Source organism: Dendrobates tinctorius, unplaced genomic scaffold (assembly GCF_039654945.1).
Source record: "Dendrobates tinctorius isolate UK_male_01 unplaced genomic scaffold, ASM3965494v1 ptg000081l, whole genome shotgun sequence".
NCBI classification, from domain to species: domain Eukaryota; kingdom Metazoa; phylum Chordata; class Amphibia; order Anura; family Dendrobatidae; genus Dendrobates; species Dendrobates tinctorius.
In genome coordinates this window covers 20,402,492-20,424,148 of record NW_027361749.1, presented here as the reverse complement: position 1 = coordinate 20,424,148, position 21,657 = coordinate 20,402,492, and the positions used below count along the sequence as shown (strand labels likewise).

The 21,657-nt window shown below is 43.4% G+C and overlaps 1 protein-coding gene across 1 annotated transcript in view; it reads left to right on the top strand.

Annotated features, from left to right (window-relative positions):
- The window catches only part of OPRK1 (opioid receptor kappa 1), a 255,782-nt gene extending 237,030 nt beyond the window's left edge, over positions 1–18,752 (top strand). The window contains exon 4 of the mRNA XM_073583808.1: positions 17,962–18,752. Within this exon, the coding sequence (XP_073439909.1) occupies positions 17,962–18,485 (524 nt within the window). The 3' untranslated portion in view covers positions 18,486–18,752. The remainder of the gene's footprint in view (positions 1–17,961) is intronic.
- The last annotated feature ends 2,905 nt before the right edge of the window (positions 18,753–21,657 follow it).

Sequence of the window (21,657 nt, the reverse complement as noted above, 5' to 3'; positions counted from 1 at the left end):
GTGGCTGGATACCCGACTTGTGCACCTCTCTCCTCAGTGAGTGCTGTGTTTTTCTATTTTCCAATCTTGGCATATCATCCCCAATTCTGGTATAGTCTCTTCCATCCTGATATAATATCCTGCATTCTGGTGTAATGTTTTCAAATTTGGTATTATCTTTGTATACTGTCCCCTATTCAGTTATAATATTCCTTGCATAATGCCACTATTTTTATATAATGTCTCCCATGCTGGTATAATGTCCCATTCTGGTATAATGTCATATAATGACCCCATTTTGGTATAATGTCCCCAATTCTGGTATAATATTCTCACCCTGGTATAATGTCCTCCATCCTAATAAAATGTTCCCCTTTCTGGTATAATGCCCCCCATCCTGGGCCCTTCCATTCATTGTAAAAAGGAGCAAACGACTATTCTCACCTTACTCGGCTCCCATGCTTTCCCGCGTCCTCTTATGTAGCTGGCTCTGAAGGTGCAGGACCTGGCAGCAGACTTCAGCTTGCCAGCACAGGCAGCGCATGGCATCACTGCAGTGCACATCAGGTCACTGGCAAGCCAACGTCATCTGCCCATCTCTTATTGATGCAGGGATCCAGTAGGTCTCTGTGCCACAATACATTTCGCCTGAATATGCATCCGAAGACACACATCTAGGTGAAATTTGCCCTCTCAGACATGCAATGGCATTGTTACACCCCTGCCTCCTGATCTGTTATGTAGAACCACATGTATTGGAATTTTATTATATAAATAAAAGAAGTAGCTTGAAGAGACATTAGGTCTCTATGAAATATTTGGATTGGTAAGGCGTTGAATAAATATATAATGCAAGAAAGGCTGACTATTTTTATGGAATGAATGAAGCTGGGATTGAGAAAGATCAATATATTTTTAATAACCAAATTTTGCTTGTTGGAAGATAATATTTTACAGCATGAATTATGTTTCAGTCATATAATTAGTTTGTCTGCAGTCACATTTAGACCTACCATCCAATCGAACATTTGCTTTAACCTAACTACGATGAACTGAATAATGCAAAAAATTAAACGATGAATTTGCAACTTATCAGCAGGTAGCCAATTCAGCTTACTTTAAACTTACTGGAATAAGCCAGATTCTTGTTTGTGTCCTGGTGTTCTTGTAAATGTGGACTGATTGAAATTGAACATTAAGCTTTTTATTATCCATTACTTTTGATTTTATGCGCCTAAAGTCACCATGATTCAGTCTGTTTTGTGCGTAAACGTGCTGGTTCACGACAAGTTTCCTTTTTGTGCTAATTGCACTCTGATCAGCTGTATCACAATGTTTCAGGAATTCGTATATGTAAATTGTTATATTCCATATGAGAGAAAACCTTGAAAACTAGTATGACATTCTTACTACAATGAAAAAAGTGGTTTGGTACCAAGGATGAGGTCTCATCGTCATACAATTACAGACAAAAAAAACATTTACCTGTGGCCAAACATTTCTGTGATCCAGGACACAACATAGACAATATGAAAGTTGTCATTTTAAAAGGAAATTTTAAATCACAGAAACACCGCAGGGTGTGGGACCACAAATTCATTACAATCTTTGATTCTATTCACACAGGACTCAATTTGTCAGAAGGTTTTATGGTCCATTACCATATCTGAGCTATTTCCTCCAAATAGCCCTTTGATCTCACAGAACTTTCACACTACCTATCTAATCTTAATTAAGGATTCTCTCTTCAAGATCATTGTTTGTTTATTGAAATATCCATGTATCACACCTTGCCTGTGCTTTATACTGTATATAAATAAGGTTTTTTCAAATATTTTGTTATATCAGCCTGATGAAGGGACGTAAATTGTTCCGAAAGCTTGCTTTGTAACATCATTCACTATTATTTGTAAGCCATTAAAAGGTATCATACCCACAAGATTCCTATTTTGTTTCTCTCACTGAGAGCACTTTATATAATCTTATTACAGTTATGGCCTTGGCGGTGATGGTGGCCCGGATGTATGCACGATCACTGTTTTGTGGATAAGAAAAATGGTGAAGGCAATTGCAAAGAATTTGTCCTAGAAAATGTGGATGTGAGATTTATATTACAAAGTACATGTTCTATGCTGACATACAGTACATCAATGACTGCTTACCTTGTTCACAGGGGTATTCCCACCTCCAAGATTCTATCCCATGTAGTAGATGTAATAATAATATTAGCAAATGCCTTCAATTAGAAATGTAAAATAGTTTTTTCAGATTCGCTATGTCACTTACCCTATGTAGGCATTACAGTAGCTTGAGTATCCGTGGTTATGACCACTAACAGCTAACTAACTGTCACTATACGAGTGGTCGTAGCCAGTGAAAACTAAGCGACTTCCATGCCCTGCTCGTGGGGTAAGCGACAGTGAATTAGACTAACCATACTACATTTCCAATTGGAGATATTTGCTAATAATTATATCTACTACTTATTGGGATAGGATCTTGGAGATGGGAATATCCCTTTAAAGCTACAAAACAAAATAGTACAATTGCTAATACAGAATGTGAATCACTTTGCACAATTCCTAATCCATATTTTTTTTAAGAATTGAAAATTTATACAGAAAAATATTTTTTCCAGTATTTTGGGGTAAGATTTGTGGTAAGGCACACATGAGGCACACGCTATTTTGTGCTTTACCTTATTCATTGAGAGGCATATGCCTTTTAATGAAACAGGCACCTCACACTTTACTCAGCCCTCTGCTAAGAGTGGTGTGAATTCTTGATGAATTGGGGCAGTTAATCTTTTCCTGATAAAATGGCTAAATCTAAAATAATCCAAAAAAAGGAGTAAAATATACTCCTTTTTTTGGATTATTTTAGATTTAGCCATTTTATCAGGAAAAAATTAACTGCCCCAATTCATCAAGAATTCACACCACTCTTAGCAGAGGGCTGAGTAAAGTGTGAGGTGCCTGTTTCATTAAAAGGCATATGCCTCTCAATGAATAAGGTAAAGCACAAAATAGCGTGTGCCTCATGTGTGCCTTACCACAAATCTTACTCCAGAACTGAGATGTAAGGTACTTCACCATTTGTCATGAATTCCATGAGGGGGTGGCCATACCCTGTTCTGTCCCAGAAAATGTTGTGAAAACGCCAAAAGTTGCAAACTTTGATGCAGCCTGGCACTGTGAAAAATTTTGTGACTTGTTAAAGTAAAAGCAACCCCTTCACCATCTTGGGGTTTTCCATTTTTGAATTTTTCCGTTTTTTTCCCCCTTCTTCCACAAGCCATAACTTTTTTTATTTTTCTGTCAATATGGCCTTGTGAGGGCTTGGTTTTTGCGGGACCAGTTGCACTTTTGAACTGCACCATTGGTTTTACCATAGAGTGTACTGGAAAATGGGAAAAAATGAAAAGTGCAGTGAGATTTTAAAACAATGCAATTCCACAATTGATTTTTTTACCATGTTCACAAAATACTAACACTGATCTGCCATTATGATTCTCCAATCATTGTGTTCCCTGTATAGGTCCTTTTTCACTTAAGTGGTGAAAAAAAATCCAAAGTTTTTAAAAAACATTTTGCCATTTTCGGAGACCTGCAACATCTCCATTTCTCATGATCTGGATGAGAACTTAATTTTTGCAAGTTTGTTTTGATGTTTATATTGATAACATTTTGGGGTACATATGATGTTTTGATCGCCCATTACTGCATTTTAATGCAATGCTGCAGAGTCCCAAAAAACTTAATTCTGGCGTAGTGATTTTTTTATGTTTATGCCATTTACTAATCAGATTAATTCTTTTATATATTGAAAGATCAGGCGATTCTGAATGTGGCAATGCTAAATATGTGTATTTTTTATTTTTTTTAACGGTTTTATTTTGAATGAGGGTAATTTAAACTTTATAAAATGTTTTAATATTTTTAAAAACTTTTTACATTTTACTGGCTTCAATAGTCTTTATGTGTAGCTTAAATGCTCATCTGCTATGAGTGCCGGCCACAGGGCAGTGCTCAAAGCTATCCAGCAATGACAACTAGAGATGAGCGACTTTGCCTTTTTTCTGGTCGAGTCGGGTTTCACGAAACCCGACTTTCGCAAAAGTCGGGTCGAACGAAATCAGCCGATTATCGTGCAAAGTCGAAGGCCAACTGAAACACGAACCCAATGCAAGTCAATGGGGAAGCAAAGTGGGCAGGGAGTGGAGGACAGGAAACACACCTACAGTGCCCTTTTGAATGCCAAAAACATCAATTCTGATTACTGAAGCTTTTCAACCTTAATTTACTTCATAATACTAGTTACGCACTGAAAAATGGGGGTTATTTGGCTAAATTTGTGGGGGGGTAGGGCTGGCTCCAGGTTTTCATGTGCCCTGGGCCAAAGAGCGCCCCTTTAACACATACCACAACTCATGATGCTCCGATACCGCAGAGAAATAGCGGCATAGTACAATGAAAAATACTTCACTTTTTACATCTCATGACTGATATCCATTTTTAATAGCTCCAAAAGCGGACAGTATATTACTCCATACAGTATTATGGCCACCGCATAGTGCGCTATACAGAGTAATGAGGCCCATATATTTCTCCATACAGAATCATTGGTCCCATATAATGTTTGAAACAGTATATGATGAGCTCCACATAATGCTATAGTATATGTTGGTCCCCATAGATGAAGCTCCACTGTTTTATGGGCCCAAATAATGCTCCATAAATAATGGGCCCCATTTCTAATGCTCTAGTGTACAATGTGCCCTGTAAATACTGCTCCAGTGTCTGATGTCCACCTTTGGAATGCTCCAGTGTATGGTGGGCCCCATATATCATTCTCCAGAGTATAGTGCTCCCCAAAAATTGCTGTCCCAACATTGAAAACAATTAAATAAGTCTCCTAGCTATGGAATCCCTGTACTAGTCTGGACTCCTCATAGTCCCCATTGTCCATCTCACTGCACTTGGCTGTTTAGGCAGAGGGCATACATACGTGATGACATTGCGCTCTCTGATCAAACTATCACTGTCAGGAAACACGGAAGACGTCATGGCGGTGGAGCAGGGAGAGGTAAGTATTTCAACTTTGCAAGTGCTGTGATCCTGAGCAAGCAGGGGGGCCCACTCATTGGCGATGGCAGTGGCACAGGGCCCCTCTAATAGTACGGTGGTGTGTGGCGGTGTATCTGACGGCGGGTGGGCCCACCGGCAGAGACACTTTTGCACTGGCAGAGACACTTTTGCGTACTATGAGGGGCCCTGTGCCAGTGCCGTCGCCCATGAGTATGCCCCCCCCACCAGCCCAAGGAACCTGCCCTTTCATCTGCACCTTCCTCTTTGTCACCGTGTAAGGTGGTATAGTATGCGGGAAGGGGAACCTGAGTTTCCTCTGGGTCAGATTCTGGCTGTGTATAGTGTGAGGGGAATGTAGTGGTCTGGGTCAATGTACCAGCATAATCATCTAGCAGTGGCTGGGCATCAGTGCACTTGTGGCATCCCCAGGAATACGGTCGCCACAGTGGCATTACCTTCCTCCTAGGGAGTGTGATGTCATGCTTTGGAGCAATGAAGGATCTCTCTAGCAGTTAAACCAACACACAAAACATTTCCCACTCCACGCCAGCAGGGAGACCTCTGAACATGACTACTGAGGAGCTGCTCTCTGCGGTCAGGAGGAGGTAAGTTAGGGCATTCTGTGCAGGGAAGGGGAAGTGTGTGGACGTGAGAAGGGGAGCTGGAGAATGAGCAGAGTTAAGGCTCACTCCTAGCTGGAACACATGGTCCGTATTCCGGTCTCCGAGTTTGTAGGAACACTGACGTTCCTGCAGCAGAATCCGGAGGAAGTAGCAGCTGTAAATGCTCTGTACCCAACTGAGGCTCGGAGGCCCCAGCATCGACGTGTGTGAGCCAGAAGGAAAAGGCTACGGCTGCCAGCCATACGAGAAAGTTCCAAAAGAGAGTCAACAGTGGGAACTTCATTGACCTCAGCACTGCGAGTACCTCAGTTAAGCGCTAGAACGGAGGCCACACTACCTATCTGCAGAGAGAGAAATCCAAATTGGCTTCCAGGCTGACCAACTCCTTCTCCATCTGTACTATGGGTCCTGGACAGTACCTACCAAGTACAGGTAAAGGAACTGCATGACTGTGTCTGTCATCTTTCTCCTGCGCCTGGAGCACGGCTCAGCTACATCCTGCACTGCACACCATCTCCCAACTCTTTCATCTGCCCTGCGACTATGGCCCTACCTGTGCAGGTCTTCTACATCTTAGCTGCACCACAACATCTGTCCCACAGAAGCGACACTGCAGCGCTGGTCAATCTAATCAGAAACCAGAGGTGGCATCACGTATCATTCACCTATAAACGTAATTCACCCCTTTGCATGGACGCCCAGGGCCACGGAACGGGTGACCACCACCGTGACACATCCCTGTGAGACACCGGCCCGGTTACGATTAACCCCACTGCCCTGGCTGGCCACCCACACTCCATGTCTGATTCATCTTGGACTGGGGAATTCATGATTTGACTTGATAACCCAGGCATGGTATGATAGAAAGAGCTTCATGGACTAATGTGAAATGCCTGCTGCCTCATTCAGTTTGGGTGGGGGTGCAGGACACAAGGAAAGGGGTTCTTCCTGACCAGGAGCCAGCACTTGACCACTCAGTGCTTGCATTTTTTGAAACTTCAGAAGAGGCGGGCATATTTGATGGAGTCTGTTTCGGCAATGTAAGCCAAAACCAGTTCCTCATGCTCCGCCTTTAAAAGCGGTTAACCTACTCCCAGAAAAGGTATCATTCCAGGCGTTCCGGAGCCAGACCATGACCATGACTCAACACCTCCTGCCTTAGCTGCTATTGTGCTTTTGCCACTACCAGCAGATGCACCACCACCATCATCACCAGCTGGCCCCCTCGCGCCCACATCCGCGGCCTCAAAATAACATCAGATATATGGCACTGTATCAGAAATGTACAGCTCTATTCAGTCAAAGGATAATTGTCAATCTCCATATATATTCCATCAGTCACACAGAGACGCTCACAGGCTCAGTATGGATTAGACAAGAATATAAAAAGTAGACAAAGTGTACAGTATCATCAGATAGCAGGTATATATAGCATAGTTTAAACATTAACAATGTACGTCTATATATCACGAGTAGTGTCGAGCCACCACGCTAGTGTTTTGGTTCGTCACACAGCAGGCAAATTCGTCGAATGTTTGTCAAACCCCATTGAAAACAATGGCAGGCAAACACAAATACATACAAACACATAGAAAACAATTACAAAACACCTTAAAAGGTGTCCCAAAGCAGAGAAAATGCTCAGAAGACAAAAATTACATATGGAAAAGGGCAACTACATTTAGAAAAGAGGTGGAGGAGTAAAAGGAGGAGGTGGAGGAGACACAGATATAGGCTTGTCATTCCCTTATGAAGTCAAGAAAGGCTGGAATAAAAATGTAAAATACCAACCAAAAAAAAAAAATTCTGAAATCGAACACGATCATATACTGTCGGACTTCCCACCTATAAATTATGCCAACTGGCGGTCGGGCGGCGTTATTCCCACAAACCTCCAAACAGCGTCCATGAAGGCAAAGTGTTTGCTTTCCGGGGGCAGTATGATTGCAAAGCTGAACCTTAAAGGAATGTCCAAAAGGGCAACACCAGGAGTGGAGCCTGCGGCTTAATTGGTCTCCACCCGGGAAACCACAACCATGCCACCTCAAGAAAAGATGCACATAATGAAAGCTTTGTCGATTGTGTGTGGTGTGGTATGTCCGTTTGTAGTTGTGCTAGCAATTTGTCAGCTTTATTCCGTTAACGAACGAGACTCCGGCATGCCCCCGCTGTACGCGTCAAGCTTACTAGAGGGATACACGAGGCCCTGGCACTATCATGGTCTATCATGGCGTTACATGTCCGGGGCTGCATGCGCACTGCACTGAAAGGACCAGCTTTTGTCGCTTACAGGTGCAGATAACCAGCAGAACACCGTTAGTGATGGGGATCTGTGATTCCAATTATTCCCCGCGAACGATGATTTCCCAGTAAGTGCAGGTCAACCGCAATTCCTGAATTAGGCCTAACCGGCATTCCTGAAAAAATGCCAAAAATTACGTGTCCAAACCACAGTTGCTGTAGCTTGCTTAACAGCTTGGCTGCCGTTCTCAGGCCCAGTATGGATTCGACAAGATTCTAGAAAGTTGATAAAGGGTACAGTTTCACCGGGTAACACGTATATATGTAGCATAGTTTACACATTAAAAACTTAGGTCTATATAACAGGAGGCAGGCTCAGACGGTCTCAGGCCCAGTATGGATTAGACGTGATTGGACAAAGGTGAGAAAGGGTGCCGTATCACTGGATAACAGGTATGTATAGCATAGTTTACACATTAAAAACGCAGGTCTATAGATCAGGAGGCAGGCTCAGACAGTCTCAGGCCCAGTATGGATTTGACCAGCTTGTACAAAGTTGAGAAAGGGTACATTATCACTTGATAGCGGGTATATATAGCATAGTTTAAATGTTTAAAATCTCCATGTTCTCAGTATGGATTAGACAACAATCTAAAAAGTAGAAAAAAGGAAATGTATTTGAAGCGTACACCAGTATACACTTTTGGTGGTATTTTTAAATCTTCATATATATTTCTGTCTCAGTAAGACAGTCCAGACTCTCCGCAATAGGAAATGAGATGCATACAATTACTGACATAAATTCTAGTGATTGCATAAAACTAGGAATTCCTATTCACGGGATAAACTTCCGTCACAATTCTCAGAGGCAATGCAGACCCTCAATTAATTAGTGTGTGGAGACAGTGAAAACCTTTCTTTGTGAAGAAAGTGTTGCTGTATCGCAGTACCGTTGATCTCATCACCATTACTCATATCCATATAATTTTGATCACAGGGAGAGATGTAAACATGGTGCTCACTGCCTATCATTCTCTGTCACGTAACTTTGGAGTGCAAAAGACAGAAGCCACAGGCCGTAGGCGATGCATTTTGATAGGCATGAGAGGGCACATTTAAAAATGTGCGCTGGAATGTCACGCGGCTGTGGGTAGGAAAACTGTGAAAGCTGATGAGAAACCACCACTGCATCTCATTGTGAGTCGACGTCCATAAGAAATGGAAGCCATTGATCATCTGAAGCTAGATCCCGGCCAGCGGGAAAGGGCATAGCTACGTCTTAACCATCATCTTCTATCAGTTCACCAAATTTGCAGTGGCAGTCCCAGTGAAGGACTTGGCAGCCCAGACTACACAACAGAGGAGCAGGGAGATGTAAACATTGCAAATGCTGGGGCCCTGCCCAAGCAAGGGGGGCCCACTCGTGGGCGTCGGTACTGGCACTGGGACCCTCATAGTACGGCGGTGTGTCTGACGGCGGGTGTGCACCCCCACCTTCAGAGACACTTGATTGCACTATGAGGGACCCTGTGCCAGTGCCCGCGCCCAAGAGTCGGCCCACCCACCTGTCCAGGGCAACGGCACTCGCATGGTTGCATGCGCTAGGTGGTGACCCCGGCCATGGGGGGAGGAGGCAGCCCAGTTAGGGAGGTTTACAAAATGGCATATGTTGATGTGGGACATTCACCTGCTGCTAAAGGCGAAATTGGTCATGTCCCAGGAAGAGGCGGACCAAAGAAAGCCATTCTTCTGTCAACCTATGTGTCATCAGGGTAAGGCTGGTTTCACATTTGCGTTTTTTAGCGCTGGAAAAAAACGCACATGTGCGCATGCGTTTTTTCCCCTATATTTAACATGGGTGCGCATACCTGCACGCTTGTAAGAGCATGTATGCGATTTTCATGCGCTGCGTTTTTTTGGGGTGTGCGTTTGTATTTTCCAGACGCAGCATGTTGCATTTTTTGGCCCTGCAAAAAAGCGCATGCGCACATATGCGCACGTTTTGCGCTAAAAAGGGCCATTATAGCCTATGGATGCGCATATGTGCGCACTGGCATGCTCATGTATGCGTTTTTTTGCATATGCGTTTTTTTTTTAACCATGGAATTTAGGGGTTTGGGTTAGAGTTAGGGTTAGTTAAGGGGGTTTAGGGTTAGGGTTAGGGTCAGGGTCAGGGTTAGGGTTGGGGTTTGGGTCAGGGTTAGGGTTAAGTATGGTTTGGTTAAGGGTTAGGGTCAGGGTTAGGGTCAGGATTAGGGTTAAGTATGGTTTTGTTAAGGGTTAGGGTCAGGGTTAGGGTTAGGGTTAGGGTTAGGATCAGGGTTAGGGTTAGGGTTAGGGTCAGGGTTAGGGTTAGGGTCAGGGTTAGGGTTAAGTATGGTTTTGTTAAGGATTAGGGTCAGGGTTAGGGTCAGGATTAGGGTTAAGTATGGTTTGGTTAAGGGTTAGGGTTAGGGTTAGGGTTAGGGTCAGGGTTAAGTATGGTTTTGTTAAGGGTTAGGGTCAGGGTTAGGGTCAGGATTAGGGTTAAGTATGGTTTTGTTAAGGGTTAGGGTCAGGGTTAGGGTTAGGGTTAGGGTCAGGGTTAGGGTCAGGATTAGGGTTAAGTATGGTTTGGTTAAGGGTTAGGGTCAGGGTTAGGGTTAGGGTTAGGGTCAGGGTTAGGGTTAAGTATGGTTTTGTTAAGGGTTAGGGTCAGGGTTAGGGTCAGGATTAGGGTTAAGTATGGTTTTGTTAAGGGTTAGGGTCAGGGTTAGGGTTAGGGTTAGGGTCAGGGTTAGGGTCAGGATTAGGGTTAAGTATGGTTTGGTTAAGGGTTAGGGTCAGGGTTAGGGTTAGGGTTAGGGTCAGGGTTAGGGTTAAGTATGGTTTTGTTAAGGGTTAGGGTCAGGGTTAGGGTTAAGTATGGTTTGGTTAAGGGTTAGGGTCAGGGTTAGGGTTAGGGTTAGGGTTAGGGTCAGGGTTAGGGTTAAGTATGGTTTTGTTAAGGGTTAGGGTCAGGGTTAGGGTTAGGGTTAGGGTCAGGGTTAGGGTTAGGGTTAGGGTCAGGGTTAGGGTTAGGGTCAGGGTTAGGGTTAGGGTTAAGTATGGTTTTGTTAAGGGTTAGGGTCAGGGTTAGGGTTAGGGTTAGGGTCAGGGTTAGGGTTAGGGTCAGGGTTAGGGTTAGGGTTAGGGTTAGTTAGGGTTTAGGGTTTGGGTTAGGGTTAAGTATGATTTGGTTAAGGGTTAGGGTCAGGGTTAGGGTTAGGGTTAGGGTCAGGGTTAGGGTTAAGGTTAGGGTCAGGGTTAGGGTTAGTAAAGTCATGGTTTGGGTAGTGTGAGGGGCCACCTAAAAATGTTGGAAAAAAACGCAAACGCGGTAAAAACGCACTAAAAACGCATACAAACGCATAAAAACGCTGCGTTTTTTTCATGCATGCTCATAAAAATGCTTGAAAAAAACGCAGCAGTTGTATGCTTTTGTATGCGTTTTTTCAATGCGTTTTTTTGCGGGAAAAACGCGCTGCAAAAAAAAGCAAGTGTGAAACTAGCCTAAGGTGTGACAAAATCCTTGGAAACCCACGCATGGTTCATTTTAATGAAGGTTCGATCATCCACATTTTGGGTCGACAGACGGGTCCTTTTTTCTGTCAGGATTGATCCAGCAGCACTGAAGACTCTTTCCGATAGCACACTTGCAACTGGGCAAGCGAGCTCCTGTAAGGCATATTGTGCCAATTCAGGCCAGGTGTCCAGTTTAGCTGCCCAATAGTCAAATGGGAATGACCTGTGAGGGAGAACATCGATATGGGAGGAAAAGTAGTTTGTAAGCATAGTTGACAAATGCTGTCTCCTGTCACTTTCAATTGATGCAGTATTAGCAGTCGTGTGAGCGGGACTTGAAAAATCAGTCCACAACATGGTCATGAAACCCCTGTCTCCAACGCCACTTCTGATGTGTGCACCACCAACACCTCTTCCAAGTTGCCCCCGGCCCCTACGGCTCATGTGACAACCATCACCGCTGCTGTGTACTGGGAATACCTCAACCAACCGGTTTACCAGAATTGCTTGTTTGTTAGCCAATATTAGGTCAAGGTTCTCCTGTGGCATGATGTTTTGGAATTTGCCTTTATAGCGTGGATCCAGGATGCTGGCCAACCAGTAGTCATCATCGTTCATCATTTCGGCAATGTGGGGGTCCCTTTTTTGGATCTGCAAGGCATAATCTGACATGTGGGCCAATGTTCCCGGTGTCAATGATGCACTGCGAGTGCTGGGTGGAGGAGCACTTTCAGGCAAATCCACATCCCTCCAGTCACGCACAAACCCAGTACCAGACCTTGCCACACCAACATTTTCTCTTGCCCCACGAGAAGCATCCTCCTCCCCTAAATAATCATCCCCATCATCATCCTCCTCCTCCTCTTCTTCCTCCACCTCGTCCACGACAGTTCCCTGAACAGACAATGGCTGACTGTCATCAAGTCTTCCCTCCTCCTCTTCCTCATCATCCTCGGCTGCAGATGCCAGCTCCTTGATGTGCATCAAAGTTTGCATGAGCAGATGCATAAGTGAGATGCTCATGCTTATGATGGTGTCGTCTGTGCTTACCAGCCGTGTGCATTCCTCAAAACATTGAAGGACTTTACAGAGGTCTTTCAGCTTCGACCACTGCACACTAGTCAACTCCATGTCTGCCCTCAAAGTGCCTGCCCATGTATCCTCCCACAAATGCATTATGGCCTGCCTCTGCTCGCACAGCCGCTCAACCATGTGCAGGGTGGAGTACCACCTTGTTGCAACGTCGATAATTAGGCGGTGCTTGGGAAGGTGGAGCAATCGCTGCAGCTTCTGCATACGACTGGAGTGTACCGGCGGATGTCCGAGCACAGTCTTCGAACCTTATGGAGCAGGCCTGTTAACTCCGGATAATTTGTGAGGAAGCACTGCACCACCAGGTTCAAGGTGTGAGCCAAGGAAGGTATGTGTCTGAGTTTTGAAAGGGCTATGGCTGCCACAAAATTCCGGCCGTTATCACTAACTACCTTGCCTGCCTCAAGATGTAGACTGCCCAGCCATGACTCAGTTTGTTGCTGAAAGTAGTCGGCCAGTACCTCCGCCGTGTGTCTGTCACCCAAACACATAATCTGCAACACAGCCTGCTGACGCTTTCCACTAGCTGATCGATAGTGGGACACATCGTGTGCACCACTGTCAGCTGCGGATGCAGTGCTTGTGCGACTGCGCTATGTCGACGAGCTTTCGCTTCAGGAGTAGGAGGAGGGTTGAACGCCTACAGCCAACTGTTTCCTATACCGTGGGCTAGGCAGCACTGTGCCATCACTGCTGTCCCTTGTGGACCCTGCATCCACCACATTAACCTAGTGTGCAGTGATGGACACGTAACGGCCCTGGCCATGCCTACTGGACCATGCATCATTTGTGAGGTGCACCTTTCCACTCACTGATTGCTTGAGTGCATGGACAATGCGGTCTTTCACATGAAGGTGGAGGGCTGGGATGGCTTTGCGAGAAAAGAAGTGGTGACTGGGTAGTTCATAGCGTGGTACTGCGTAGGCCATGAGTTCGTGGAAAGCTGCGCTTTCAACCAACCGATAGGGCATCATCTCTAACGAGATTAGTTTGGCAATGTGGGCATTCAAACCCAGTGTACGCGGATGAGAGGATGAGTACTTTCTTGTCCTACTCATAGTCTCTGGTAGGGTGAGCTGGACTTGAGAGCTGCATATGGTGGAACTAGCGGTGGACATGGCGGACTGAGAGAGGGTTGATGATGGTGATGGAGTTGGTGTTCTTTCTGATGGCCTAGATTCAGTCTTTCGTTGCAATAACAGTGTGATTCCCTGACTGATTTGCCCTTGCGATGACAACTCAACATTTGCTGCTGGTGTTGTGCTAACCGGTGGACTTACAGTGGGGGAAACAATGTAGCGTTGCTGACTACCTTCTTTGGGAGCAGTAGCACATGTGGTATGTGAGTTTTGGTAGTCCGTCCACGCTTGCAAGTGCATGGTGGTTAAATGTCTTAGCAAGCAACTGGTATTCAAATTTCTCAGATTTTTCCCTCGGCTAAAGGTCTTTGTGCTCTTCTTACAGATAACCTTTGCCTGATCATTAGGATTTTGTTCAAAAAAGTGCCACACTGCACTCTTCCTACTATGGAAGACATTTTGAGGCCTTGCACGCTGTGCTATTTTGACCATCTGGCCAAGTTGTCCTGCAACTCTTTTGGTTTTTGTAACCCGTTTTTGGACTGCTCCAGGCCTGCCAGATAAAAGCTGTTGCGATGTCGATGCCCGGCTGTGGATGCTCCTCCTCCTCTTCTGAGCTATTGGCAGTGGCACCCTCTACCCCCAATGGATGCCAATCTGGGTCAACAACTGGGTCATCCATCACCTCCTCTTCAATGTCATGTGCACCTTCCTCTGTGTCACCGTGTAAGGTGGCATAGTATGCGGGAAGGGGCACCTGAGTTTCATCTGGGTCAGATTCTGGCTCAGTACACTGCGAGGACAATGTAGTGCTCTGAGTGAATGTACCAGCAGAATCATCTATCAGTGGCTGTGCATCAGTACACTCCATGTCAGATTCATCTTTACCTGGGTAATTCACGATTTGACATGATAACCCAGGCATGGTATGTGAAAACAGCTCCATGGAGTAATCTGTAGTGTGGCCTGTCGCATCCTTCAATTTTGGTTGGGGTGAAGGACACAAGGAAAGGTGTGGTTCATGAATATGAGCCTCCAATGATGACTCAGTGCTTTTATTTTTTGAAACTTCAGAAGAGGAGGCGATAGAGCTGGAGGCTGAGTCAGCAATGTAAGCCAAAACTTGTTCTTAAAGCTCCGGCTTTAAAAGCGGTTTACCTACTCCCAGAAAAGGGAGCTTTTGAGGCCTTGTGGAGCCAGATGATGATGCAGGCTCAACACCTCCTGCATTAGGTGATATTTTGCTTTTGCTACTACCAGCAGATCCACCACCAACACCAACACCATCATTACCAGCTGCCAACCCCCGCCCACTTCCACAGACTCTTCCACCACACTTCCTCATTTTTGGGGAAAATGCACCCAAAAAACCACCAACTATATGGTACTGTAAAACAAGGTACAAGGTGTATATAGTAGTGGGGAGAATTCGAATCTCTGTAGACTTCAGGACACAGTTGGATTCTGTCAGGCCCTGTTTATTTTACACCGCAATGTGACAGGCAGATTCTGGATGGTGTAATAAAGGTGGATAGAGGACTGTGGAGAATTGGAATCTCTGTAGACTTCAGGACACAGTTGGATTCTGTCAGGCCCTGTTTATTTTACACCGCAATGTGACAGGCAGATTCTGGATGTTGTAAGAAAGGTGGATAGAGGACTGTGGAGAATTGGAATCTCTCTACAGTTCTAGACACAGTTGGATACTGTCAGGCCCTGTGTCTATAACACCGCAATGTGACCGGCAGAAATTGCCTGGTGTATGACAAACTACAAGGTGTATATAGAATTGGGCAGAATTGGAATCTCCCTAGAGTGTAGGTCTGTAAGAATGGACAAACTCCTCGGCTTTTCCTCACAGAGTCACACACTTAGCTTCAATTTGGCCGCGATAACAGCCGTTACACAGTACTGAGAGAGGAGCGTGCACGTACACCGCTGTACGGTGTATGTAAAATTGTCAAGCTCCGTGTTTTTGTATACGGACTGACACACGCTGTCTATCTCTAGTTTTGAATGTAATCAAACAGCAAATATACTAAACTGTTTGAAAAACGGACAAAACTATAAGGTGTAGGTCTGTAAGAACAGACAAACTCCTCAACTTTTCCTTACAGAGTTATACATGTAGATAGCTTCAATTTGGCCGTGATAACAGCCGTTACACGGTACTGAGAGAGGAGCGTACATGTACACCGCTGTACGGTGTATGTAAAATTGTCAAGCTCCGTGTTTTTGTATACAGACTGACACACTCTGTCTCTCTCTAGTTTTGAATGTAATCAAACAGCAAATATACTAAACTGTTTGAAAAACAGACAAAACTATAAGGTGTAGGTCTGTAAGAACGGACAAACTCCTCGACTTTTCCTTACAGAGTCACACACGTAGATAGCTTCAATTTGGCCGTGATAACAGCCGTTACACGGTGCTGTGTGAGGAGCGTACACCGCTGTACGGTGTGTGAAAAAATGAACACTCACTACCTCACCAGGACAAAGCAATACAATTTGGATTGCTTTTAAAAAAGCAGTTTGAACACCAGTGTGCACACAGCAATGCAGCTAGCCTTAAAAGGCAGGCTAATCACCACCAGCGCTGCTGCAAAAAAGCAAAAATCTTCACCTTTCACTGCACAGTAACTACAGTGAAAAGCGCTAGCAGCAGAAGCAGTTTTTTTTTTCTTTTTGCCTTCCTAACGCTCTCGCTACAGAATCAGCAGCTGCAGCAGCTCTCCCTATTCTGAGATCAGCATGAGTAACATGGCAGTCGGCGTCCCCGCCCTTTTATACCCCCTGTGACGCCACACAAAGCAAGCCAATCACTTGCATGCCCTTCTCCAAGAAGGTGGTGACAGCTGTCTATGTCATCACGTTGCCCACAGTGTCCGTTCTTCCTGATTGGCTGATAAGGGAGCTAAAGCATCTATTGAAACGCAACTTTGGCGCTAAAGTCACCGACCTCGTGGCCGACCTCAGCTAAGGTCGGGTTTCGTTTCATGAAACCTGACTTTGGCGAAAGTCGGCGACTTTTGAATTTTTTCGGCCCGTTTCGCTCAACTCTAATGACAACCACAGGGGTCTCCTGTAGACCCTGAGTTGTCATGCCAACACATCGGCGATGGGTGGAGATTGACAGCGGCATTTAACATGTTAGCAGCCACTGGTAGATTGTGATTGGCCGCTAGGGGCATATGCATTGCCGGAGCCTGGTGAGCTTTGACGTACCTATACGTCACATGTCGTAAAGGGGTTAATTGGGTCCATTGACTTGTGATAGTGTATGTATGGTTGATGACTTTTGAAGAGGTCACTGAATAGTCACAATTATCATAGGAGATGAGTTTTTTATTTATTTTACTCATTTATTTATTTTAATCATTTTCATAGCGCCATTAATTCCACAGCTCTTTACATACATTATCATCACTGTCTCCGATGGGGCTCACAATCTAAATTCCCTATCAGTATGTCTTTGGAATGTGGGAGGAAACTGGAGTACTCATTTTCATAGCACCATTAATTCCACAGCTCTTTACATACATTATCATCACTGTCTCCGATGGGGCTCACAATCTAAATTCCCTATCAGTATGTCTTTGGAATGTGGGAGGAAACTGGAGTACTCGAGTTCCCAGAGGAAACCCCACCCCTTGGTGGCATTTGAACCATGGACTCCAGTGCTGCAAGGCGGCAGTGCTAACCACTGAGCCACCACTCTGCCCTGAGTGAGCTGAGCCTTCCCTATTACACATTATCAATATTGTAATCCTATCCTATTGGTCTCCAGATATACAATGGGTAATGTTTATACTACCCTATAATATTATTTGCTATTCCATAGTAATATTATGTAACAAATTTTATTTTTTTAACAACATTACATAAAGTAAAAATTTCACATTAATTTCAAATTAATTTATCATGTAATATATTGTTAAAAAATGTAAGGAATAACTTGGATTATTTGCTAAGACGTGGGTTCTAAAATCTCCCCATCCAACACCGTTGATTAAATTATTTGTGATGTAAAGTTGGTATTGGAAAGTCTTTTGCCACTGGGTAATTTGGAATAAAAGATAAATAAGTGTCAATATGATATTTTTGCACAATAACTGCTGCAGCCACAGGTGAGCTATCACATCAATAGTGTTAACCTCAAAGTGTCTAATAAACTATGATACCTTATTTGTGAAAATAAATAGGATCTCAGCGCTGGGAACTTCTAAGATATGTAGTTGTGTGAATTTGGACCTTGGGCAAACCAACATATTATCCTCTACAAATCCTAAGTCTAATTTTCTTTTCACCCTTCTAGGTCTCATAGAATGTGCCCTTCAATTTCCAACTCCTTACTGGTACTGGGACACAGTGATGAAAATCTGCGTATTTATCTTTGCATTCATCATTCCTGTGTTTATTATAACAATTTGTTATACTCTAATGATCCTGCGGTTAAAAAGTGTTCGTCTTCTGTCTGGATCTCGGGAAAAAGACAGGAATCTCCGACGTATAACAAGACTGGTGTTGGTTGTTGTAGCAGTATTTATTATATGCTGGACTCCAATTCATATTTTTGTGTTGGTTGAAACCCTTGTAGATGTACCTCAAGGCATTGCTGTGAGTTCTATCTATTATTTCTGTATTGCTTTGGGATACACTAACAGTAGCTTAAATCCAATCTTGTATGCATTCTTAGATGAAAACTTCAAAAGATGTTTCAAAGACTTTTGCTTTCCATCAAAGCTAAGATTGGATCGGCAAGGAAACAGCAGAGTTGGGAATGCTGTCCATGACCCAGCTTACACAAGGGGTGGAGAGCGGACTACCAAGCCAGTATGACTAGCAGTGGAAATGACTTCTTACACTCCTCAAGGAAGTTGTGGGACGAATGAGCTGGGGCTAACTCAGATAACTTCAGCAGTTTGATTATATTGTGGAACTTTCAACATATGAATCCACTGTCATGTAACACATCAATGTAGGCATGGTGTGTTATATTCACTGTAAAATATGCATTAGGTACACATATGATTTTATAGATTTATGTAAATATATGTATATAGCTATCAACTGTATGTGAATTTTGTGTGTGTAATTGAGCCAAAATTATAGTAAAATCATGAATTTCTACTAAACATTGCAAATGCTATAATGTGCTATTTGATAATGGAGTGTTGTTGCACATTGTTTTCCATGTGCACCCATGAAATGTACACTGTTCAGTGTTTTGGTATTCTACTTTACAGTAATGGATCATGTACACAATGTATATACTTATAGATATTCTGTATACATATATATATATTTGTGTGCATATATATATACATGTACTGTATATATTATACGTACATAAATGTATGTACATATAATGTGTATATATGTATATATATTTTATATATATATATGTGTACACCTATGTGTGTATATGTGTGTGTATATAGATTTGTTTCTACATAATATATATGCATGCTTATAAACATGTGCATATGTATATATACACACATACAGTTGAAACCAGAAGTTTACATACACTATATAAAAAGACACATATGCATGTTTTTCTCAATATCTGACATGAAATCAGAATAAACCTTTCCTGTTTTACGTTAATTAGGATTACCATAATTATTAATATTTGCCAAATGCCAGAATAATAAGAGAGAAAGAATGTTGTAAGGCAATTTTATTACTTACTGCAGTTAAACATTTACATACATTTCATTAGTATTTGGTACCATTGCCCTTAAACTAAATAACTTGGGTAAAATGTTTGCGGTATCCTTCCACAAGCTTCTCACAATAGTTGGTTGGAATTTGGGCCCATTCCTCCTGAGAAAACTGGTGTAACTGATCCTGGTTTGTTGGTCGCCTTGCTCGCACCTGCCTTTTCAGCTTTGCCCATAAATTGTCAATTGGATTGAGATCAGGCTTTGTGATGGCCACTCTAAAACATTGACTTTGCTATCGTTAAGCCACTTTGTTACCATTTTGGCAGTATGCTTTGGGTCACTGTCCTTTTGGAAGACCCATTTCTGCCCAAGCTTTAAAGGGGTTGTCTGGGCTTTTCACATAATCTCAGTGCATACAGTCATGGCCAAAAGTATTGACACCCCTGCAATTCTGTCAGATAATACTCAGTTTCTTCCTGAAAATGATTGCAAACACAAATTATTTGGTATTATTATCTTCATTTAATTTGTCTTAAATGAAAAAACACAAAAAGAATTGTCCTAAAGCCAAATTGGATATAATTCCACACCAAACATAAAAAAGAGGGTGGACAAAAGTATTGGCACTGTACGAAAAATCATGTGATGCTTCTCTAATTTGTGTAATTAACAGCACCTGTAACTTACCTGTGGCACCTAACAGGTGTTGGCAATAACTAAATCACACTTGCAGCCAGTTGACATGGATTAAAGTTGACTCAACCTCTGTCCTGTGTCCTTGTGTGTACCACATTGAGCATGGAGAAAAGAAAGAAGACCAAAGAACTGTCTGAGGACTTGAGAAACCAAATTGTGAGGAAGCATGAGCAATCTCAAGGCTACAAGTCCATCTCCAAAGACCTGAATGTTCCTGTGTCTACCGTGCGCAGTGTCATCAAGAAGTTTAAAGCCCATGGCACTGTGGCTAACCTCCCTAGATGTGGACGGAAAAGAAAAATTGACAAGAGATTTCAACGCAAGATTGTGCGGATGTTGGATAAAGAACCTCCACTAACATCCAAACAAGTTCAAGCTGCCCTGCAGTCCGAGGGTACAACGGTGTCAACCCGTACTATCCGTCGGCATCTGAATGAAAAGGGACTGTATGGTAGGAGACCCAGAAAGACTCCACTTCTTACCCCGAGACATAAAAAAGCCAGGCTGGAGTTTGCCAAAACTTACCTGAAAAAGCCTAAAACATTTTGGAAGAATGTTCTTTGGTCAGATGAGACAAAAGTAGAGCTTTTAGGGCAAAAGCATCAACATAGAGTTTACAGGAGAAAAAAGAGGCATTCAAAGAAAAGTACACGGTCCCTACAGTCAAACATGGCGGAGGTTCCCTGATGTTTTGGGGTTGCTTTGCTGCCTCTGGCACTGGACTGCTTGACTGTGTGCATGGCATTATGAAGTCAGAAGACTACCAACAAATTTTGCAGCATAATTTAGGGCCCAGTGTGAGAAAGCTGGGTCTACCTCAGATGTCATGGGTCTTCCAGCAGGACAATAACCCAAAACACACTTCAAAAAGCACTAGAAAATGGTTTGAGAGAAAGCACTGGAGACTTCTAAGGTGGCCAGCAATGAGTCCAGACCTGAATCCCATAGAACACCTGTGGAGAGATCTAAAAATGGCACTTTGGAGAAGGCACCCTTCAAATATCAGGGACCTGGAGTAGTTTGCCAAAGAAGAATGGTCTAAAATTCCAGCAGAGCATTGTAAGAAACTCATTGATGGTTACCGGACGCGGTTGGTGGCAGTTATTTTGGCTAAAGGTTATGCAACCAAGTATTAGGCTGAGGGTGCCAATACTTTTGTCTGGCCCATTTTTGGAGTTTTGTGTGAAATGATCAATGTTTTGCTTTTTGCTTCATTCTCTTTTGTGTTTTTTAATTTAAGACAAATTAAATGAAGATAATAATACCAAAGAATTTGTGTTTGCAATCATTTTCAGGAAGAAACTGAATATTATCTGACAGAATTTCAGGGGTGTCAATACTTTTGGCCATGACTGTATCTGGGCTGCAGAATGCTGACAATAAGTAATTTACCTTCTGTGGCCAGTTTGCAGTGTTTGCTAGATATCATCTCTTGCTTGTAAGAAAAACGTCCAGGGGGGTGTGTTCTGGCATTGAAATGAGAACTGGTCGTATCCTCCTCAATAGTTTCACTTTCCATAGATCACTGTTCAGCGTGTGTCTGGGGGAGGAGCAGCTGGGTGGTTCTGCTCTCTGCACTGAGGCTGCTAGAGGGGGAGGATTTGTTACTGTGTGAGGAGGGATAGGCTTGTTCATGTGGTCAGGGA